This window comes from Cryptomeria japonica, chromosome 7 (genome assembly GCF_030272615.1).
Source record: "Cryptomeria japonica chromosome 7, Sugi_1.0, whole genome shotgun sequence".
NCBI lineage: Eukaryota > Viridiplantae > Streptophyta > Pinopsida > Cupressales > Cupressaceae > Cryptomeria > Cryptomeria japonica.
This window is the reverse complement of record NC_081411.1, coordinates 184,273,749-184,299,054: the sequence shown is the minus strand read 5'-3', so window position 1 is coordinate 184,299,054 and position 25,306 is coordinate 184,273,749. Positions and strand designations below refer to the sequence as shown.

At 37.3% G+C, this 25,306-nt stretch overlaps 2 protein-coding genes across 2 annotated transcripts in view; both read right to left on the bottom strand.

The window, feature by feature from the left end:
• Positions 1 to 25,306, bottom strand: part of LOC131056348 (uncharacterized) — an 80,138-nt gene that overhangs the window by 43,855 nt on the left and 10,977 nt on the right. Inside the window, exon 6 of the mRNA XM_057990701.2 lies at positions 24,246 to 24,701. Within this exon, the coding sequence (XP_057846684.2) occupies positions 24,246 to 24,701 (456 nt within the window). The remainder of the gene's footprint in view (positions 1 to 24,245; positions 24,702 to 25,306) is intronic.
• LOC131056349 (uncharacterized) overlaps positions 1 to 25,306 on the bottom strand; it is a 40,157-nt gene that overhangs the window by 6,547 nt on the left and 8,304 nt on the right. The window contains exons 2-3 of the mRNA XM_059208016.1: positions 24,246 to 24,802; positions 12,274 to 12,451 (exon numbers count right to left, since the gene is read on the bottom strand). Of these exons, the coding sequence (XP_059063999.1) occupies positions 12,274 to 12,451; positions 24,246 to 24,557 (490 nt within the window). The 5' untranslated portion in view covers positions 24,558 to 24,802. The remainder of the gene's footprint in view (positions 1 to 12,273; positions 12,452 to 24,245; positions 24,803 to 25,306) is intronic.

Genomic DNA, 25,306 nt, shown 5'->3' with positions numbered 1-25,306 from the left:
AATATTGTTGTTCTCCTTAAGAGAAGGTAAAGTCACATCCATAGGGGTAGGTGGACAATCTTCCTTAGGAGGGAGATTAGTTTTATCCGAAAGGGGAAGAACCTCATCTTTAAGAACAATAGGAATGTTAAGTGTTGGTGATCTAGGTTGACTTAAGGATAAGATCATATCATTCTTCTATTTTTGATAAGATTGAAAAAGAGCATTGCTTCTTAATGGAAGAGATTGAAATTGTTTAGGCCAAAATAAATCAATAGGAACACCAGGGCTTCTTTCGGATGGATGAAATAAGATATGGTTCATGGTTATGATTTCTCCATTGTGAGGAAATTTAAGACACTTGTGGATTGGAGAAGGGTATATGCACGAAGTTGTGGTACCAAAAAGGTGCCACACTTCAAAAAAAATTTAAAAAGCGCATAAGGCACATGCACTATAGGGCGCGCGCCCTATAGTGTGTACACCTTATAAGGCATGCGCCTTATGTGCATTGTAAACTTCAAAAACACCCTGACCCGCATTTTGGATGCATTCTGCATTCCAAACCCGCATTTTGGCATTTTCGGGTGCCATTTTCTTGCGCTCACCCTTTGTAAAAGCTTGAAATTGGGCACTAAGTTGTCCATCTCTCATCAAAATGCCGCCACACCATCGAAGAGCTCGAAGAGGTATGTATTTTTATTTTCTTATTGTCATTTTTTTAATTAATTTGAAGATTAAACTAGGTTTATTGATTTAAATTTATTTCCATTATTAGGAAATGAGATTAGACAAGAAAATGTTGAAAACACTCAATCACCTCCTCATGAAGACCATATTGAAGAAGAAGCACATCAATCACCTCCTCATGAAGACCATATTGAAGAAGAAGCACATCAAGAACCTCCTACAATCCCTAAACATCCCATAGGTACACAAGAAAACCTATTAGGTCAAATAGAAAATAGCCAAAAAGAGCTTGAAGGTTTAATCACAAAGCTAAAAGATCTCGCTAGAACAAACTCCCATAGGACAAACCTTGCCAGTTCTTTGCAATCTATTGTATCTCACATACAATCTGTGAGTGGGCAAATAAATTTTTGGTCCCATAAGAAGGAAGAACAAAAGTAATTTTATGCTAACAAATTATCATATGCGGTAGTAAAGAAAAAGAAAATTAATAAATTTGACTTGTGTGCTTTTTACGGACCCCCGAACGAATCAACCTTTACACCCTAGATTTAGGCGATTCCCTATTCATTGGTGTCATCATGAAGGGATTAAGAACAATTTTTGGGATAGGTGGTGGATGGTATTTGATCAGTCCCCATGTAATAATCATGAGGTACCCCAATACTTTTTGAGAAAACTGTACTATGAGTTTGTCCTTAATGAGATCCCAAACTATTTTGATTTTCTAGATTTCCAAGGTAGAGGTGGGGGTTCTTCGTATGATAGAGAGGGTGCACAGCGTGATCCAAATCTCCCACCAAGACCCTTGGCCAAACTTATGGTGGAGCATGTTATTATTCCTTCCATTGTGAAGGAGAGTATTGAGGTCGAAACTCTAGACTCGATTAGCTCACTTACTTAGACCCTTATATAGTATGCTAGGCCTCTAGTAGAGGGTGATGCGAGTGATGATGTTGATTCTTCTAGGCATCGAGTTCCAGCTAATTTTTGTCGATCTTGTGGTTCTCTTTGCACTTATGATCCTAATAGTTCTGAGAATGCACATGCACGAGTGGAGTTTGCAACAGAGAACATTGTCATGACAGAATCCTTGCTGAATGAAACATTTGGCATTGATACCTAGGTGAATTTCATTACAAGTTCATTTCATTCTTTTTATTAAATATTATATGTAAATTTGAGAATATATCTAAATTAGTAAATTATTATGATAAAAAATTAGAGTCAAAGTGTTCACAATACTAGCAACATTCCTGCAGCACCCTTTTTCATTACTTCGTCGACTCCACAGGTATACAACGAGTGAAAGAATATAATTATTATATGTAGATAGTTGAACCTTATGTGAATGATTTTCTAATTACTCATTTTGGATGTCAAATAGTTTGATGCTAGAGCTTCAACATCAACACCTCGTAGTGTATTTCATTGACAATCTTTCACCCAGGTAAACAATTTATCTTTAATGTTGTTAGTAAATAATATAGATAGTTTTGGCGATTAATCAGTAACTTTGTTTAATTTTCAGATGTTGACATCAGAGGCTCCTCCTGCTATCTGTGCGTCAATGGAGTGCGGTGTTGCTGCAGCAGTAGCAAGTTCAACTGCTTTAATAGAAGTATGAGACATATTTGTAAATTTAGTAAATTTAGCATTACATTTGTTATCTTAATAATATGTTATTGAAAATTTTAACGACACTTGTATTTAGTTTAATTTATATTGTGATCCTTATAGGAGGGGCTTGTCACTCCAGATCATGAACGTGCACCTGTTGTAGATGAACATCATGATTATTTGTATGCGATAAGTGACTATTCTATTATATGTCATTCTAAAATTCAATTTTTGTATATGCTAACATCATTCTTTTCATTGTATCAGGTGGAGTTATAAAAAAGTCTAGAGAGGAGGTCGAGTGGACATACTCGAAAGACATCTGCACCATATACATCTCCGTCCCCTCGACAGGCAAAGATATCTCGTGATTTGTTTCCTTCCCCTAGAGGGAAATGAATAGAATAGGGTCCTATGTTGTATGCTTATATGGCAATTTTGAACATATGTTTTGTATTACAAATAAGTGACATTATATTGCCATATGGCTTTTGGCAAGCTCCTATTTGACTTTATTGGATACCATGTTGTATGCCTATATGGAAAATTTGAACATATGTTTTGTATTACGAATATGTGACATTTTATGTCCATATGGATTTTGGCAAGCCCCTATTTGACTTTATTGGATATCATGTTGTATGCCTTTATAGCAATTTTGAACATATATTTTGTTTTATGAATATGTGAAATTCTAAGTCCATATGGCTTTTGGCAAGCCTATTTGTTTGTATTGGATATATTTGATAGTTTTAACGGTATACTTGCATGGATTTGTAGCTTTTTGGTTAATGCAAATCATTTATCATGGTTATCCATAATTGCAGTACAAATGATTAGATGAATAATTGCACAAAGTTTATTGTTACTTAAGCTTTGAACCTAAATATGTGTTTGTAATCCAAGACACAAGCCACCCCAATGCATATGAGCTAACGGTTCGGTGCTGCAACATGACCCCGTAGGATCAGACAGATCGTTCTTATGATTAACAGGCGCCGAGAAACGCGATGCCGAATATTGACAACTTTGAGAAATTTGAGCACTTGGGCAATTTCACTGCTAGGGTGTGGCCCGCAACAATTGAGCGAGTTGGAGAGAAAAAAGAAGGCATTCTTAGCGTAAACCCAACCACCCCAACGCATACAAGCTGACATTTCAGTGCCGCGACGAGCGGATTGAAAGATGGGGCATTGTGCAACTTTTCATTGAACTCATCTGATGCTTTTTGTCGCAACCGAGAAAGAGTAACCACGAGCAACTAGATCCGAGTCTACTAAATCCGAGAGAGGCTTTTTTAGAGTGCCATAACATGACCCCACAGGATCAGATACATCATTCTTATGATTAACGGGCGATGAGAAACGTGATGCCAAATATTGACAACTTTGAGCAATTTGAGCACTTGGGCGATTTTGCTGCTAGGGTGTGTCCCACAATGATCGAGCAAGTTGGAGAGCAAAAAAAAGACATTCCTAGTGTAAACCTAGCCACACCAATGCGTATGAGCTGACGGTTCGGTGCTGCGACGAGCGGATTGAAAGATGGGGCATTGTGCAACTTTTCATTGAACTCATTTGACGCTTTTTGTTGCAATCGAGAAAGAGTCGCCACGAGCAACTGGATCCGAGTCTACCAAAACCAAGAGAGGATTTTTAGAGTGTCATAACATGACCCTGCAGGATCAGATGGATTGTTCTTATGATTACCGAGCACTGAGAAACACGATGCCAAATATTGACAACTTTGAGCAATTTGAGCACTTGGGCGATTTCGCTACTAGGGTGTGTCCCGCAACGATCGAGTGAGTTGGAGAGAAAAAAGAAGGCATTCCTAGCGTAAACCTGACCACCCTGACGCGTACGAGCTGACAGTTTGGTGCCGCGACGAGCAGATTGAAAGATGGGGCATTGTGCAACTTTTCATTGAACTCATATGACGCTTTTTGTTGCAACCGAGAAAGAGTCACCATGAGTAAATGGATCCAAGTCTACCAAAATCGAGAGAGAATTTTTTAGAATGCCATAACATGACCCCGCAGGATCAAACGGATCATTCTTATGATTAATGGGTGTCGAGAAACGTGATGCCGAATATTGACAACTTTGAGCAATTTGAGCACTCGGGCGATTTTGCTGCTAGGGTGTGTCCCGCTACGATCGGGCGAGTTGGAGAGAAAAAAGAAGGCATTCCTAGCGTAAAACCATCCACCCCGATGCATATGAGCTGACGGTTCGGTGCCACGATGAGCAAATTGAAAGATGAGGCATTGTGCAACTTTTCATTGAACTCATCTGACGCTTTTTGTCGCAACCGAGAAAGAGTCGCCACAAGCAACTGGATCCGAGTCTATCGAAACCGAGAGAGGCTTTTTTAGAGTGCCATAACAGAACCCTGCAAGATTAGACAGATCATTCTTATGATTAACAGGCGCTGAGAAACGCGATGCCGAATATTGACAACTTTGAACAATTTGAGCACTTGGGTGATTTCGCTACTAGGGTGTGTCCCGCAACGATTGGGCGAGTTGGAGAGAAAAAAGAAGGCATTCCTAGTGTAAACCCGACCACCCTGATGCGTATGAACTGACGGTTCGGTGCCACGACGAGCGCATTGAAAGATGGGGCATTGTGCAACTTTTCATTGAACTCATTTGATGCTTTTTGTCACAATCGAGAAAGAGTTGCCACGAGCAACTGGATTTGAGTCTACCGAAACTGAGAGATGTTGTGGACACCAAGGGTGTGCTAATAAGAGATGGTATGCCTTCAACTTGAGATGTAAGAGATGGGGTGCCTTCAACTTGAATTGTGGTAGACATGCTCTCAACCTCGGGATTCAATTGTCCAATTGCACGAAGGTTTTGCATCCATTGCCTTTGTGTGGTCAATTTTGTCTCTCTCTTAGATTGGATGGATATTTCATGTTCCTCTTCAATTGGCACCTCTTCTTCTATGGTATTCAATTTCCTTTGTTCACGAAGTTGCTTCATTCCTTCTCTTTTTTTTGCATTCTTAGCTTCACGCTCTTCCGATATTACATTTTTTGGTCATTTCCTCGACATGATGATGATTTCTACATGTACATGCACATAAAAGAGAATAAAGTGAAATTATGCATCTATGACTATCCTAATTATGCATCTATGACTGTCCTAATTATACATATGTTAAAATGGATATATGAAATTGAAATTATTTCATGTATTCCTTTTCTAAATTATTTCATAAGATCTTAAAAAGGATGTATGAAATTGCAAATTTTGTTTTAAAACACTAAACAAATAATTTTCTTATGCAACTTCCTTCAAATGCATTGTTAAATCTAATGTAAATCTAATAGGATTATAATCAATTTTGACTCACACTTTTATTCTAACATTTAAACAAAATAACACTTAATAAGTATTTGAATTCTAAAAACAAGAAAATATTACCTCAATTATTCAAATTTGATAAAAAAAACTATGTTCTTCCTCTTTGACGTTGCCAAATGAAAAAAAACGTGGTGGAGAGCTAATGGAATGTATAAAATAACCTTGCATAAAATGTCAACACCATGCAAAAAGCATTTTTTGTCTGATCATGCGCAAAAAGAAGACAAAATGAGAGAATGTGGGCTTGGATCACAGGTCAAGGGTCCCATATAACCGTTTTTTAGTGTAGCTCATTTGGCTAGCGCCAAATATGGCACTAGCCAAATGACTTCCATTGAAATTTTTTACCTTTGATAAATTTCTACTCTATACCCTATAACCTTTTTTTTTGTGCAGCTCATTTGGCTAGTGCCAAATGACTTCCATTAAAATTTTTTAACCTTTGATAAATTTATACTCTATACCCTATAGTTTGATAGCCACAACCATAAAAATTAAACCATATGACTCTTTAGGACATAATATGGTGTCTTAGGACACCATATGACCCCTTAGGTGTCATTATGGGTTGTATAGTGTCCTAAGCGGTCATATGGTGTCTTATGACCCCTTAGGACACAATATGGTGTTCTTATGGGTCGTATGGGGTCATATCGTGTCCTATGACTTCTTAGGACACCATATGACCCCCTAGGACACGATACGGTGTCGTTATGGGTCGTATGGTGTCCTAAGGGGTCATATGGTGTCTTATGACCCCTTACGACACCATATGACCCCTTAGAACACAATATGGTGTTGTTATGGGTCGTATGGTATCCTAAGGGGCCATATGGTGTCCTATGACCCCTTAGGACACAATATGGTGTCGCTATGGGTCATATGGACACCTAAGGGGTCATATGGTGGCCATAGGACACCATATGACCCCTTAGGTGTCATTATGGGTCGTATGATGTCATAAGGGGTCATATGGTGTCCTATGACCCCTTAGGACACAATACGGTGTCGTTATGGGTCGTATGGTGTCGTAAGGGGTCATATAGTGTCCTATGACCCCTTACGACACCATATGACCCCCTAGGACACAATACGATGTCATTATGGGTCATATGGTGTCCTAAGGGGTCATATGGTGTCTTATGACCCCTTACGACACCATATGGTGTCGTTATGGGTTGTATGGTGTCCTAAGGGGTCATATGGTGTCCTATGACCCCTTAGGACAAAATATGGTGTCGTTATGGGTCGTATGGACACCTAAGGGGTTATATGGTGTCTTATGGGGCCATAGGACATCATATGACCCCTTAGGTGTCGTAAGGGGTCATATGGTGTCCTATGACCCCCTAGGACACAATACAGTGTCGTTATGGGTTGTATAGTGTCCTAAGGGGTCACATGGTGTCTTATGACCCCTTAGAACACCATATGACCCCTTAGGACACAATATGGTGTGGTTATGGGTCGTATGGTGTCCTAAGGGGTCATATGGTGTCCTATGACCCCTTAGGACACAATATGGTGTTGTTATGGGTCGTATGGACACCTAAGGGGTCATATGGTGTCCTATGGGGCCATATGACACCGTATGACCCCTTATGTGTCGTTATGGGTCATATGGTGTCCTAAGGGGTCATAGGACACCCTATGACCCCTTAGGACACCATATGACCTCCTAGGACACAATACAGTGTCGTTATGGGTTGTATGGTGTCCTAAGGGGTCATATGGTGTCTTATGACCCCTTAGGACAAAATACAGTGTCGTTATGGGTTGTATGGTGTCCTAAGGGGTCATATGGTGTCCTATGATGCCTTACGACACCATATGACCCCGTAGGACACAATATTGTGTCGTTATGGGTTGTATGGACACCTAATGTGTCATATGGTGTCCTATGGGGCCATAGGACACCGTATGACCCCTTAGGTGTCGTTATGGGTCATATGGTGTCTTATGACCCCCTAGGACACAATATGATGTCGTTATGGGTTGTATGGTGTCCTAAGGGGTCATATGGTGTCTTATGACCCCTTAGGACACAATATGGTGTTATTATGGGTCGTATGGTGTCCTAAAGGGTAATATGGTGTCCTATGACCCCTTAGGACACAATATTATGTCATTATGGGTCGTATGGACACCCAAGGGGTCATATAGTGTCCTATGGGGCCATAGGAGACCATATGACCCCTTAGGTGTCGTTATGGGTCGTATGGTGTCGTAAGGGGTGATATGGTGTCCTATGACCCCTTAGGACACCATATGACCCCCTAGGATGCAATATGGTATCATTATGGGTCGTATGGTATCGTAAGGGGTCATATGGTGGCTTATGACCCCTTAGGACACCATATGACCCCTTAGGACAAAATATGGTGTCTTTATGGGTCGTATGGTGTCCTAAGGGGTCATATGGTGTCCTATGACCCCTTAGGACACCATATGACACCTTAGGACATAATATGGTGTCGTTATGGGTCGTATGGACACCTAAGGGGTCATATGGTGTCCTATGGGGCCATAGGACACCGTATGACCCCTTAGGTGTTGTTATAGGTCGTATGGTGTCGTAAGGGGTCATATGGTGTCTTATGACCCCTTAGGACACCATATGACCCCCTAGGACACAATACAATGTCATTATGGGTCGTATGGTGTCCTAAGGGGTCATATGGTGTCTTATGACCCCTTAGGACACAATATGGTGTCATTATGTGTTGTATGTGTCCTATGACCCCTTAGGACACCATATGACCCCTTAGGATACAATATGGTGTCGTTATGGGTCGTATGGACACCTAAGGGGTCATATGGTGTCCTATGGGGCCATAGGACACCATATGACCCCTTAGATGTCGTTATGGGTCGTATGGTGTTGTAAGGGGTCATATGGTGTCCTATGACCCCTTAGGACACCATATGACCTCCTAGGACACAATACGATGTTGTTATGGGTTGTATGGTGTCCTAAGGGGTCATATGGTGTCTAATGACCCCTTAGGACAAAATATGGTGTCGTTATGGGTCATATGGTGTCCTAAGGGGTCATATTGTGTCCTATGATCCCTTAGAAAACCATATGACCCCTTAGGACACAATATGGTGTCGTAATGGGTCATATGGACACCCAAGGGGTCATATGATTTCCTATGGGGCCATAGGACACCATATGACCCCTTAGGTGTCGTTATGGGTCGTATAGTATCGTAAGGGGTCATATGGTGTCCTATGACCCCTTAGGACACCATATGACCCCCTAGGACACAATACGGTGTTGTTATGGGTCGTATGGTGTCCTAAGGAGTCATATGATTCTTATGACCCCTTAGGACACAATATGGTGTCGTTATGGGTCGTACGATATCCTAAGGGGTCATATGGTGTCTTATGACCCCTTAGGACACCATATGACCACTTAGGACATAATATGGTGTTGTTATGGGTAGTATGGACACCTAAGGGGTCATATGGTGTCCTATGGGGCCATAGGACACCATATGACCCCTTAGGTGTCGTTATGGGTCATATGGTGTCTTATGACCCCTAAGGACACCATATGACCCCCTTGGACACAATACGGTGTTTTTATTGGTCGTATGGTGTCCTAAGGGGTCATATGGTGTCTTACGACCGCTTAAGACACCATATGACCCTTTAGGACATAATATGGTGTCGTTATGGGTCATATGGTGTCTTAAGTGGTCATATGGTGTCCTATGACCACTTAGGACACCATATGACCCCTTAGGACATAATATGGTGTTGTTATGGGTCGTATGGACACCTAAGGGGTCATATGGTGTCCTATGGGGACATAGGACACCATATGACCCCTTAGGTGTTGTAAGGGGTCATATGGTGTGTTATAATGCCTTAAGACACCATATGACCCTTAGGACACAATATGGTGTCGTTATGGGTCGGATGGTGTCGTAAGGGGTCATATGGTGTCCTATGACCCTTTAGTACACCATATGACCCCTTAGGACACAATATGGTGTCGTTATGGGTTGTATGGTGTCCTAAGGGGTCATATGGTGTCCTAAGGCGTCATAGGACACCATATAACCCCTTAGGACACAATATGACCCCTAACGACACATAAGGGTTATATGGTGTCCTATGACCCATTAAGACACCATATGGTGCTGTTATGGGTTGTATGGTGTCCTAAGGGGTCATATGGTGTCCTATGATCACTTAGGAAAAAATATTATGTCGTTATGGGTCCTATGGTAACCTGAGAGGTCATATGGTGTCCTATGACCCCTTAGGACACCATATGACCCCTTAGGTGTCTTTAGGGGTCATTTTGTGTCCTAAGGGGTCATTTTGTGTCCTATGACCCCTTAGGACCTAGAGAGAGGAGGGAGTGAGGAAAAAACTGAGGCAAAGAGGTAAGAGAGGGAATTAGATGGGTGTAAGGATGAAGAGGGAAATAGCTCAAGGGATAGGAGAATACGGGAATTGTGAGAGCTAGAGAGGGGAGGGACAAAGAAGAGTTTGTATCTATTCCACATTTGGCACGCACCAAATAGGGAGAGTGTCAAATGTGTGTATAGAAACCCCCATCTCACCTTTGCCTTCTTTATCTCCCTTCCCTCGTAGTTCCATCTCTCTCTATGAACTAGATCTCATATTCTCTCTCTCCCTTTACCTCTTCTTGGGCTCTTCATTCTTATAGATACATACTCTTCTTTGTCCCTCCCCTTTCTAGGTCTCACAATTCTCTTATTCTGCTATCCCTCGAGCTATCTCCCTCTTCATCCTTATTTGGTGCGCGCCAAATGTGGAATATGGACCACATCTGGCACGCGCCAAATGGAATATTCATTCATCACATTTGGCACACACCAAATAGGGCCCTCGCCATATTTGGCGAGCGTCAAATGGCCTACTCTAGGAAACACCAAACCTATGGTTTGGATTTTCCTTGGCCATCCAACCCAAAGGTTTGGATGACCATTTCAGGCTAGAAACGTGTTTTTGTCAGAACATTGAAAATTTTGACATATTTTTGGTCGTGCTCTCCATCAGGTTTGCATGTGTTTCAATGAAGTTGAAAAAAAATATTGTGGTAAACTTGAGCTCCCTCTTAGCTATCCAAAAATGTAATTTATTTCAAATTTTGATTTTGTTAAGTCTTTCATCTATAATTCCTTTTGTTAGTGTGTCTGTTTTTTGTCAAAAGACAACATGCACTATTTTGGGTATAGATTTTTACACGTTCAACAGATTTTCAAAAAAATTACATTTTTAGAAACTAGACTCCATTCTATACAATTAAAAAAAAAGTTTTGATTTTTTATTTGTTTTCAATGATTTTAGGAGGGAGCACGCTGAAATTTCAATTTTTCAGGATGTGTCCACTTCAAAAATTAGTAAAAAATCATATACTCATTAAAAAATTAGCTAAAAATTTTGGCATAAACTACAAGGTGTTAGCTAATTTCTCACCGAAGCGATTTTAAAAATTCAAAAAAAAAGTTAACATTTTAGGGGGGCCACAACAAACGCTATGTTATGTTTTTTGCATAAAAACATGACCACTTTTTGTGGCCCCCCTTTTTGAAGCCCTTATTCTCCACCATTTTCAAAAAAAATTAGTAGTTTAGAAAGTAGACTCGAAGCACTCTGACTCTTGTTCTTTTTGCATCTTCAAATTTGGAGTGTAACTATCTTCAATTTGTCATTGAAGTTCAGACTTTGCTGATTTCAGAAAAAAAAAAAAAGTGGCATCTTAAGACCCCCTTTTGGTACCACAACTTGGTGCACATACCTAGAAGCAATAGCCTTCATGAAATATAGCCAAGGATAGCCCAACTTCACATGGAATTGCTCAAAGGAAGGTATGATAATAAAGTCAACATCCATGGATTTAGAATGAACTTCAATAGGAAGGGTGATAGAGCCAATGGTAGGACAATAGAAGCCATCAAATAACTTTACAGCTACATTAGAAACATCATATATTGGCTTATACAATTGTAAAGTGAAAAGATACTCTTCAGTAATAACATTAACCATGGAAGAGGGATCAATCAGGGCACCACAGAAAAGGATATCCTTAACCTTTGCAACTATGTATAAAGGGTCATCAGGTGCTCTAATGGTCTCACTAGGGTGAAATTCAATACAGGGATCCTGAGGAAAATTTTGTGTTTCTACCATATTAACCAAGTTTGGATCCATAGAGGTGAATTCTTCAGAAGAGAGAGGATTAGGCACAATCTCAATAATGTTAGAGGTATGAGATACCAAGGGATCAATGAAAATCTTAAGATTTTGATTAGGAGGAGCTATTGTTTTATTCCCATTATCATTCACACCTGCCACATATATAATATTATTATCAATCAAGTCTTGAATCTTATTCTTCAATGCAAAACATTTTTTAGTATCATGACCAAGTTGACGATGAAATTGGCAAAAGGAATTGTTATCAAAATAAGGAGATGCAAGTTTAGAAGAATCAATTTGTTTTATAGGAGGAAGTTTGATAACATTTCTGTGCAACAACTAAGACATAATACTATGTAAAGATTCATTCAAAGGAGTAAATTGTCTTTCTCTTTAGAAACAATTAGAAACAGAAGGCCCACCTGTTGTAGCATTCACATGGTTGTTGTTGATTGTATCATTGAACATGATGAAGCTTTTTGTTGGTTTGAAATTTGCAAACGGTTGTTGAACACTCTCCCCCTTATCACTTGGAGCCATAGGAGTGGATTGCTCCATTTGACTCATAGTCAGCTGATAATTATGGAGTCTTGTGCACAACTGCGGAAAGGATGTAAACTCAGACAAAGGAAGCTTTTCTTTGATATCTTTTTGCAAATTAGAAATGAAAATTCTTTGAATATCATTATCAGGTACATGAAAAGAAATTTGAGCACACAAATGCTTATATCTACGAATGAAATCAGTCACTTTTTCTTCAACACCTTGTTTACAATGCATTAAATCAGTTAAAGTGATTTTACGACCAATATTGTTTTGAAATTGTTAGATTAAAGCATTTGCTAGTTGTTGAAAGGAAGTGATAGAATAAGAAGGAAAAGAACAATACCATTGTAAGGCCTTATCTATTAGTGTTCTTGTAAACAATTTTGCAAGCAATCGTTGATCATAAGCAAAATCAGTACACAATGTTTGAAATGTTTTGACATGCACAAGGGGATCACCTTTTCCATTATAGAGTTCCAATTGAGGGATCTCAACATGTTTAGGTGGCATGACTTTAACAATATCAAGAGAAAGTGGGCTCGCAACATCAAAGGTGGGCACACTAAACTTGGATTGACTCATGGAAGCAATTTGTTGTTGTAAGGAAAACACGGTTTGAGCAAGATTGTTGATTGTCATTTTGGTAGAAGAATTGATGTTAGACATAGGTGATTGGGAAGGTGGTGTGAGGTAATTGAAAGAAGGCATGGATTGAGAATAAGGTGGTGAGACAATATGGTAAGTAGGCATGGGTGATTATTGGGTAGGAAAAGGGACACTTAAATGAGGAATAAAATTGTTGAAGGAATTTCCCCCTTGTGTCACATTGATTGGTTGAGAAATAGTAGGAATAATCATGGAGAACATAGGTAAAGATGGAGGATTAAATGAAGCAAAGGGATTGCTCCCATGACCTATGGTTGTTGAAATGACATTTTGAGTTGAAGTGGCCATGATGTTAGATGTGAAAGTAGGAATAATAGTCATAGGAGTAAAATGAATTGAAGGATTGACTTGTGTTGAAGGTTGTGAGTAACCTATGGTTTTAGCAGAACTCTTGAGAGGCATGAAATTAGAACCAACAATAAGTGCAATGCCACACAATATATCAATTTCATTCTTATCACTTTGAAGCATGCGTTTAAGATCTTGAATTAATGAAAGAGCTTCACTATTAGGGCATTCTTGGGACATCCATTGTTGAAAGATATCAAATTGATTGTCCAATGTGGAAAGTTGATCTAAAGAAACCCTAGTTAAAGCTTCTTCTTCATCATGGGATCCATCAATGGGGTGAATAGGCACATGATTAGGATGGGAAGAATTATCACGATCTTCATTAAAGAAGTCACCCAAATTAGGTTCCATCTCCTTAGTAATTAAACCTTGGGAAGCTTTAATTCTAATTCTTCATCTAACGGGGATAGGATAGGTAGGACTAATAGTGGTAAAACTCATCCACTAGAGGGAAAATTTGAATTTTGAATTGTAAAACAAACCTTAAAAAATTGAGTAATGCAAAATGGAAGGAAATAATGATTACATAATTTGAGCTTTGCTGGAGGAAAAAGATGACACAATTTCCAAAAATGAAAGGAAATTGGAGTTTTAAAATTAGGGTCAAGGGAATACCACTTAATCTTAAAATCAGAATTTTTAAAATCAGGGCAGACTATGATTAACCTCTTAATTTTAAAAAATTTCTTGAAATGTGAAATATTGAATTTTAAAGGTATTTATGATTCTAGAGGCATGAAAAATTGATAAAATTAGGCAATCTTTCAAATTTAAGCTATTAAATACAATCATAACAATCTCCCGAGGACCATGGCGGGAACGCACATGGTCTGACCAACTTTTTTTGAAATTTTTAAGGATGGATATTATGATGATTTTAAAGCTAAACCCCCAAAATTGGAGACTTTTACGATCTTTAGATGGGCAAAATGACGAAGCAAATGTGAAAATAGGACCCTATTAGGGTTTTGAAGAAAAAGGAATTGGATTGTAATTTTGAAAAGGGTCAAACCTAATGGATAGGGACACCTTGGAGAATGTTTAGAAATCTGAATGTAAATGAAATTTATTTGAAATTCACACAAAATCCAATTAATTTTAGAAATTAGGGTTTGATGACCTAACCACTTCATTTTAAAATTTGAATTTTGGGAAAAAGGGGGGAAATTGAAAATTTGAACTATAAAAATGAAGACAAATCTGAGAACAATCAGAAATCTGAAAATTAAATGGAAATCCAATTTTTGCACAAGTTCGAGATGATTTTTGAAAATTAGGGTCTTAACAAGTAACCTCTTAATTTTTTAAATTTTAATTGCAAATTGAACAAGACAATGAGGAAATTGAATTTGACAATCAAAACAATTTTCAGATCTAAGATAACCACAAGCAATTTTTACAAAGCACAAGTTCAATTTTAAATTTAAAAACTAGGGTTTTGAATGATTTAACCACTAAGTTTGCAGAAAGTTGAAACTTGTAAATAAAAAAAATGCAATTTTGTTCAAAGGAAAGCATGCAAGACGTCGAGTTCACCAAAATGTAATGGCAGGAAAATGGTGAATGATAGATCAAGAAGGAAACTACCCTTTCCCTCAAAGAGAGATGAGAGTTTTGCTATTGATTACCACTCAAGCACTTTTCACCATGTTACATTAGAAAGAGGACAGGATAATTCACTAGATTCAATCTCTCCACATGAAGATGGTAGATTGAATTCTGAATGAATTGGGAATGATAAGTTGATCCTCTCTTCCTTGTTTTATTTGGAAAGGAAATTGATTGAATTATGTAGTGCAAAAGTGACAAAGAATTGATTATGACTTGAGATCGAAATATGGGATGAAGCTGTGCACTTGGATCTGGCAGTAAAATGTTGAGACAAAGTCGCCCTGTGAATTTGAGGAAAATTTGTCTGGACTGTGGCGGGAATGTTCATGGTCCTCCAAAAAATCTGCAAAATGAAAAGGGTTTTTCCGTCTCTGCAAATGAAAGCTGAATCCAAAAGTACAACTGTGCACCTGCAACCTACACATTGAAAAGAGAGAAAATTGGTTTGGGATTGGGGATTTTCCTTTAGGTCAAACCCCAGCTTTGGAATTCACTAAGTAATGAAAAAAAGTACTTGCAAGTAGCTGTAAATGAAAGACTGAATTGTAAATCACCTCAAGGGAGGTTGTAGTAGCAATGTTGATAAAAGCGCTTGTGTGGAATTGAATGTTGAAATCACTCTCCTCTTCAATGGTTGAATCATTGACTTGAATGCAACACCTAGCCTTGGAGGGGGACTTGAGAATGCTCAATGCTGGAAAAGAATGCTTGAATGCTCTTGAATGCTTGATCGCTTGTGAATTTTCTACTCATCCCACTTATTGAACTTCAACTTATTGAACTTCCACTTATCGAACTTCTACTTATGCAAATGAGAGGATGAATGCCCCTTAAATACATGTTAGTGGATTTGATTTTCATCACGAGCTGACATTAGGGGAGTTTCCTGCCCAACAATGCAAACCTAGGAGGGTCCTACCCCAAAATAGGGTAGGGAAAGGGGCACCACGCCCCTAACCTGGGAGAACAAGGGAGCCATTCCCCTATCCAAGGGGGGATAGTGGCGCCACGCCCTTATCCTACCCCTTTCTGTAGGGAAGAGTGCAAACGGTTTGATGCAGAGGCCAAGGAAGAAGTTTTTTCCGCAAGCTGAGCAATCTCCAGTCTCTGATCAGGCTAAAGGACTTGAATTCACATGCGTGAGGACCTTAATGCAGTTGAAAATTGCTAGGGTCACAATTTTATGACACTACAGATTCCATCCATGATCTCACTTACAAATGGGTCTTAGAATACTCAACCAAAAGTTGAGTCTTCCAATCAGCTAAAATCTCAGATATAGAGCACAATGTAGAGGTAGGAGGTCTCCTAGAAAGTGCATCAACCACAATGTTTCTTTTCCTTTGACATACTCAATGTCAAAAATCATATCCCTATATTTTGCTGACCCAGTTTTGTTGTTGCTCATGTAACTCCTTCTGCTCAAGAAGTACCTCAAATTATTGTGAACCATTCTTACTACAAATTCCCTCCCTACCAGATATTGTCTAAACTTTGCCAACACATCCATGATAGCAAGCATCTCCTTATCATAGGTGGAATATAGTCTCTCATTATCCCTCAATTTCTTGCTCTCATAGGTGATGGAATGTGCATTCTGCATGAGTACTACATCACTTCCCTCACCTAGTGCATCACACTCTAACACAAATGGATAAGAGAAATTAGGAAGAGCTAGCACAGGACAAGTGCTCATAACCTCCTTAAGCCTATCACATGTTCCCTGTGCATCATCTGACCGACTAAATGCACCCTTTCATGTGAGATATATAAGGAGAGTTGTAAGCTGAGAGAATGAACCTCATGTAATAAGAACAAAGCCCAAGGAATCCCCTCATGTTTGAAACATTCCTAGGTGGGGGTCAGTCAACTATTGCCTAAATCTTTTCTTGGAGTACCTTAACATAGTTATCCCTATCGCATACCCCAGTTATAGAATCTCCATCATTCCAAACTCACATTTGGATACCTTAGTGAACTAACTGTGCCTCCATGATACTTAAGACCTCAGGAATATGTTGAAGGTCTTCCTCTCATGTTCTACTATATATCATAATATCATTGAAGAATGGCAATACAATTTTTTGCAACTTCTTATTTAAGATATGATTCGTACACTACTAGAAAGTAGCAGGTGCATTAGTTAGACCAAATTACATCACTAAGAACTCATAGTGTCTATAGTGACATCTAAATATAATCTTTTGAATATCCTCCTCATGAACATAAATTGGATGGTATCTTGATCGAAGATCAATCTTCGAAAAGTAAATTGCCTCATGTAACTCATCAAGTAACTCATCAACCTGGGGAATGGGATACTTGTTTTTTATGGTCCTTTTGTTCAAAGAATGATAATCAATACAAATCTATAATGTACCATCCTTCTCACTAAGACCACTAAAGAAGCAAACAGGCTAGAGCTTGGTCTAATATGTCCCATGGCAAGTAATTCCTTAATTGTATTTTCAATCTCTTCCTTTAAGTTCCTCAAATAACAATATGGTGTAGTAATGATAGGCTTGGTGCCCTCTTCCAACTCTATAACATGGTCAAACCCACAATCAAGAGGTTGACCTAGAGAAATGTCTCCAAAAACCCCACTATGCTTGTCTAGCACTACCTGAATATCTACATGTAGTTGTTGACCTCCTCCTAAAGATAAATTTATAGAAAAAAAACATTGGGTTGCCCATTCTAAATCATCATGTTTGAGAATGGCCTCCATCCAATGTGTTGAAATTACTCTAGTCCCTTCATTCGTCAAAGCCTTCAAGTCAACCTTCTTCCTATTGTCCACAAACTCTAATTGCATCTTATGGTGGTCTAGCATGTATTTGCTAAGAGACTGTAACCACTACATGCCAAGAATCACATCAAGCCCCTCTAACTTAACCACATAAAAATCATTGGTCAAAGTGTAATCACCCATCTGAAAAATAAGCAGAGGAATTATCCCAGTGCAACTCAAGGTATCACCACCCACGACTTCCACACCAAAAACTGGAATCTCCTCAACTTGTAGTTCACTCCTCACCACTATATGCACATTAATAAAGTTTTGTGTGGCACCCATATCTAGTAGAAAAATAACTCGCTACCCATTAAGTACTCCCTTTAATTGAAAGGGATGACATAGAGGAACTCTAAATAGTGAAGCAATAGCCACATTAATCTAATAGCCTTCCTTATCTTTTATTATTTCATGTGCAGTTTCCTCCTGATTCTCATGTTGTTCATTATTATTTCTATCTTCCGATCCGCTGTCATCTATCTGCTCCTCCTCAACATCAGAAGTGACCTCTATATAATATATTTTGCCCTTTCCAAGGCATCTATGCACAAGATTCCAAGGTTCTTTGTAGGTGAAGCATAACTTCTTTATCCTCTACTCATCCCTAGAATCAAAGTCCATCCCAAGTAGTGGGTTCTTGGGTCGATTGTAAGATTTTAGATTTGGGTTTGAACCTTTGAAACTTCTTTTAGGTGGCTGATAGGAAGTGGATTTGGTATCAAGCTCCATTGCCATTTTAATTGTGTTTTGTAGTGATTTAGGCTTGAGTACTTTCAAAATCCCCTTAATCTTATCATTTAGACCTTCAACAAAAAATATAATCTTCCTATTTTTAGACATATCCAGAACCATAGTTCAACAATTATTTGAAACTCATTAACATAAGCATCCAAAGACCCAACTTGTCTTAATTGTGCCAACTCCCTGTAATACACTTCCACATCTTTCCTGTTAAAGTGCACAATCAACTTAGTGCTAAACTCTTCATAAGAATGTATTAACCCATGGTCTTGTGTCACTAAGCCATGGTGCCACCAATCATAAGATTTTCCTTCTAAATGCATGGTTGCAAACTTGATTACATTTGCTTCCTTCATTGGTTTTAGAGTCAAGAAGGTGTTTAATTTGTGAATGCATGCCCTTGCACTTATCCTTCCACTTCCATCAAATGTGGCTAGAGTTAGTTTACTAGTGGCCCGCTTAAGCTCCTTATTTTGTTGCCATCATCTCCATTCTTGTCTTGTCCTACCATTTTCCCTTCATTGTCCCATGTATTGGATGAAGGTCAAATATGCTCTGACATGCAGTGGAAGAGTATTCCACTGATCATGCATGGTCATCACATTATCTGGAAATGCTACATGCCTCCACTAGCATTGTTCACCTCTTCTTCTTAATTACTAGTTAGAAACATTGGAATCAATGGCCTATTTGTAGAACATGTAGGAGATCTTTCTTCAAAAGGGGATCCAATCATACTGCCACCATCTACATGGCTGCATGGAGGTCTTCGTGGTGCTACACTTAACTATTGGATAACAATGGTAAGTTGTTGTAACATATTGGCTACTTGTTCTTTCTCCTCTTGAATTACTCTCATAATGTCTCTTGCTTCTCTCTCATCAGTATTCCGTGATGGACTATCATCTCTCCTATCCCACATACTCTCTACAGGACTGGAAGATGAAACCTATTTGACCCCTAAGATCTCAGATACTGTTTTACCTTCCCATATTTGAGGGCGTTTCCAATTTCTGTTCTTTTCTTCCTTTTGATAATACCTCCTTTCACGGTCACTTGATTGCATGAATTGTTTGAACTGAACCTAGAGGATGGTAGGATTTGGGCTCTGATACCACTGTAAAGACCCTTTACTAATTCTCTCCTAAAATTTGTTTATTTTCTTACTGATTTGGCCTTGAGACATTTCATCAAACACTTGTCTAGTTATTTGACTAAGTTTTGTTTGTAGAGTGTGGGTTCACATGGTAATTATTCTCATTTGCCAAAACATAATAAATATGCTAAATAGTAGCAAGGAACTTTAGTATTGAAAGATATCACTATAACAACACGACAAAAGAAACATGTATACATATATATACATATATACACATATATACATATATATATATATGTATATATGTATGCATATATGTGTATATATGTATACATATAGATATATGTATATATCTATATGTATACATATATACACATATATGCATACATATATACATATATGTATGTATACATAGATATACATATATGTATGTATACATACATATATACACATATATGCATACATATATACATATATACACATATATGCATATATACATACATATATGCATACATATATACACATATGCATACATATATATATATATATATATATACACATATATATATATACACATATATATATATACACATATATATATATATATATATATATGTATGCATACATATATATGTATGTATGTATACATACATATATATGTATGGTATATATACATACATACATATATGTATGTATGTTATATATATGTATATATAACATACATACATACATATATGTATATATATATATACACATATGTATACATATATATGTATATGTGTGTGTGTATATATATATATATATACGAACTTGTTTCATACAGAACAAGTAATAATTAGAACCTAAGAATGTTTCCGGTTAGAAAATTTTTAGAGTTCACTACCAGTTTGTTTCCATATTTCCATTCATCACAAGTTAGGCAGGGTCATTACTAAGGCTTAAGAATGTTTTAGCAATACAAGGATTTATAATCGATTTCAGTATTAAAGATTTTCAGTTGTTAATATATATATACCAGACCTCAATTCATGGTTGGAGACTGGCCATTCTAGCTAATATCTAATCCATATTGTTCGAATATACCTGTTGTTCCTGATTGCATCCTGGAGGATGGTCTGCTGTAAGGATATTTATTCTCTATGCTGGTGCAGAGAGCTTCGATAGAGTGGCGCCCTTGCAGTGGCGCCACTAGAACCTCTCCACACTTCCCAACTTGTTGTCGCCAACACTAGCCTTCTTGTTCCAGTCTACTTGTGCATCTAAACAGTCACGAGGTAGCCAATAAGGGTAGACCACGACATCATCATCATTGCCATCTTCAACAAAAAGCACGAATGTATGAACATTGATTGCATTCTGACCCGAACTACAACAATGTCCAGCTAAACACAATCGTGAAACCTACTGCAACTAAAACCAGCGTACTGGGGCTATGTCCAATCCATAGTCCTCTTAGGGTTTATGTCCTCAGAGGTGCGCCCGAACTCATACTTCTTGTAAAAATGTCGATACCATAATGCCCAAAAATGAGCTCATCCCCGAAACAAAGTCGAATTCTCTTTTCACCAAAAACTCACGCACAAAAATTTATATGGGAAATAACTTTCGAACAGCTTGCCAAGCACAAGCAAAATTCTAAATAATTTGACTTTATCAAATCTCCATTACTTGAAATTATAGACTTTATTTTATAAAGTCACTTTATAAACTTTGGGATTAATGAATAAAGTAACTTATAAAATCAAGTTATCCATAGATAATTAAAAGTAATTTTCATGAAGTCCTCTTAAGTCAAAAATACATTCCCTCACAACACAACCCACGAGAATGTGGAAATGGGTTAATTTCACCCTTCGAGTGATCACAAGAAAGAAGGGGAAGTTACAATATGTTGAGTTGGTTCATCTCTAAATTCAGAAATAGGCTGATGACTTGGGGAAATAAATTTATGTCCTTTGCTGGTAAGATTCAAGTTGTGAATAGGATATTCTTAGCCTCTCATGTCTATTAATCTTCTTGTTGGATGCCTTCTTAGTAGGGGTATAACGATATTAATAAAATTATTCACCAATTTTTGTGAACTAATTGGAAAGGAAAAACTAAATATAAATCTACCTCTTGTTTACATTGCATTTAATCGAAAGCCAAAGTTGGTTTACACCTCTTGGACCCCAATACACAAGGGTATGGCTTAGTAGCCAAATGGATTATCAAAATAACTTCAGGAGAAGAACCTTGGAAAAAGCTAATTCATCACCATAACATTCTTACTACAACCAATAAAAAATGGAAAGAGGTTGGTTGGGTTGACAAGATTTTGCTTGCTCCTTTTCTTCTCTTAAAAGCCTCCTTTCCTCTTCAACCCATATGGAAGGCTTGGCAAGTTACCAATAAGTTCTTATGTTGGAAAGATAATTCACTGCAAGATGGGTTTAGTTTCAGGAACTCTTCCATCTGGTGGAATAGGCAAGTGCAATATCATGGCTTGCCTTTGGCTATTGCCTTTCCTGGACATGCTTCTTATTATTTAAACAAAGGATTTCATCAATTTGGTGATATGTGGGATTTCAATTCCTTTAATTGGACGTCATAGCATACATTGAAGGATAAATTTAAATTAAACAATATGGCTGAAGGTTTTCTTATTTTTGTGAAATCAATGGTCCTTGTGGACCTTATTATGAAACTTTGCACCCGATTGCCTTGTAATTTTACCAGAGATTAGTGTTGGTTGTCTAAATATCAGTTTGGTTGCTTTCCATTAAAAATGATCCATTGAACCCTAGATTGAACAAACATTGTAGGTGTATTTTTAGTGAAAGGAGGTGGAGGAATTTGAGTGGGAAAATTTGGAGGTCCAAAGTTGATGTGAATGCTCAAATTTTAGCTTGGAAAGTTTTGCGCTACAAATTGCCACTTGGGGAAAGATTGAAATTTATGATCCATCCCATTAAATGCTCATTTTTCCAAATTAATGAAATCCTAAAACACATATTTTGGGACTGTCCTATTGCCAGAAAAAAAAATGGAATATTATTTTTAATCGTTTTCTTGTCTTATTTAATCAATCCTTGAGTTGGAAAAAATATTTGTTTGGTGCTAAGCTACATAATAATGTGGTAGCAGATTCTATGAGACAATTTTTTTGCTTAATATATGGAGATACGGGTGTTTATCAATGTTTTCAAATTAGCCTATTCACTAGGTGATAGAAATTCTAAAGTTTTACTCTGTCACCTTGTTTCAAATTGTCTTTCTTTTCTCTCAATTGCATGGTGTCACCAAGAACAACAACAAGATCAATTACTTCTTGAATTATATTAAGTTTCAAGTTCTCCATTATCCAAAAAAGTCATTCCCTGTTTAAGACAAATTCAAAGTTTTTTCAAGTTCAGCCTTCAAGTGTAATTTTATGCTATGTGTGTTTCTAAGTTAGTTTATGAATGATACTATCTTCTAATTGTGGCTTCTTGTTTGGCTGCAAATATTTTACCTCTTATTATGGGTTTTTTGCTAGGTTGCAAAACCTTGTATATGTTGTTTGTGGCTCCATGTTTGGCTACAAATTGTTATCTCTTGTTTGGGCCTTCTTGCTAGAAATTTTTGTATATGTATTTGGTCACCTGTAATACTATGTTGACACTTGTTATTTCTTGTGGCAGTCCTTGAACTGCCCTTCTTTATTGTATTTTTTTCCTTTATTCATTGATTCAATACAACACCCCCCCCCCCAAAAAAAAAAAAAAAGAGCTTCATTCACATTTTATAAATGGAAAAGAGAATAATATATTGTTAAATATTTTAAAGTTTAAGCGAGATTGAGTTTAAATAACAAGATAAGAATTCAAAAATAAAGATTTGTTAGTTTTTGTCAAATAATATGAACTAACAAAACTACTAAGTAGTGAGAGAATATGAACTAACAAAACTACTAAGTAGTGAGAGATATCTATCAGAAGGATCACGGTCATCTAATTTACATCATACATTAGAATGGAACCATCATCAATCTATTGTCAATCAATGAAATCTCCTTCTTCTTCATGGTCTGTGGTTCTTGGAATCAATTTCACAATGTGCAAGAATGATACAATAAAATTTTAGAATAATAAAAATTAGATTTCATCATTCTTCTTCCCAAATATTAAAAAATAGTGATTTGTATTATAATTCAAAAGTTACAATTAAAATATTAGACAATTACTATTGCTCACTAAAATCAACTAAATATATTTATTTCTATTATTTCTAAATTTTTAAAATTTTACTACATAATTTATCCCATCTTTAAAGTATATTAATTGATTATCTTATTCATAAAAATTAATTTATAAATTATATTTTTGATAGATCTATTATTTTTGAAAAAATACCGGTTAGCTATCTATCATTAATTAATTCATTAATACAATCTAGTTTATATCTGATTTATACATTTAATTGAATTAATGCAAATTTAATATATTTAATTGAAGAGGTCAAGAAGTCTTGCACAAACCCAAAACGTATACTTGAACGGGCAGAATAGCTGGTTTAGGGAAAAAATTGCAGTAACGAACCGAGGATTAGTATAGAAAGAAACTTACATTGAAGTTTTTCTTCCTGGCTGCAATATGAAGAGTTGTGTCTCCTTCACTTATCTCTGAAAAAGGATCCTTCTTTTCTGTGGAATGCGTGTTTTCTCCACTTTGCAGGGGCCTTTTCGCCGGGATATGCAGAGGTGTGTCTCCGTTACTTATCTTTGAAAAAGGATCTGTGTTTTCTCCACTTTGCAGGAGCTTTTCCTCTGGAGATTTCTCAAGTCCTTTGTTGACCAAGTCTAACAAACCTACCTTTTCATTCAAGTAATCAACAATTCGCACATGGCTAACTTGGGCGGCTAAATTTACTACGTTCATTCCACAACTATTCCGTATTTTGACAGTGTCTGGCCTCTTCTTTATCAACAATTGTACTGCTTCCAGATGCCCCAATTTCACTGCCACACAAAGCGGAGTTTCTTCCTTGTCATTAACAGAGTAGCAAAGTTGGGGTTCAATCCCCTATTAAACTCCTTATTGTATCCACATCGTTCCGTTCAACAGCTATATGCAAGATTGTATTAAATCTTTTGCGTTTGACCCTAGTATATGACCCACCAGATCTGTAAAACAGACATCCAAATTTAGTACCTTAAATTAGATAAGATCTTGTTCAAGAATGTGGCTAAGGCTAAATAATGAATGCCTAGTTTACCTTTGTTCAAGCGATGCAAACGTCATTTAACATAAGAACACCAAACAGCCCTAATCGCCTAAAATAACCCCAAAAAAATGAAATCTACAAATGGACAATAAAACCATTAAACCCTCCTAAACTTTAAAAAATAAAGCAGTATATATATGTTATCAACTGTAAATGAACCAGAGCTGAAGTAATATGTTATGAACAATATAATAAAACAATTTTTTTAATAGAAGATTTTTTATCATTTGTAAGATTAATTTTTCTATTTGAAATGGGAGCATCTTAGACTGAAAATTTTTCAACTAATATCCTCGACACAATCTTGTCCTTGTCCAGGTTATTGTTGGAATCTTGATTCAACTAGATTAAATTCTTTCTGGACTCATTCAGAACCATTCAATTCTATCAACAGATAAACAAA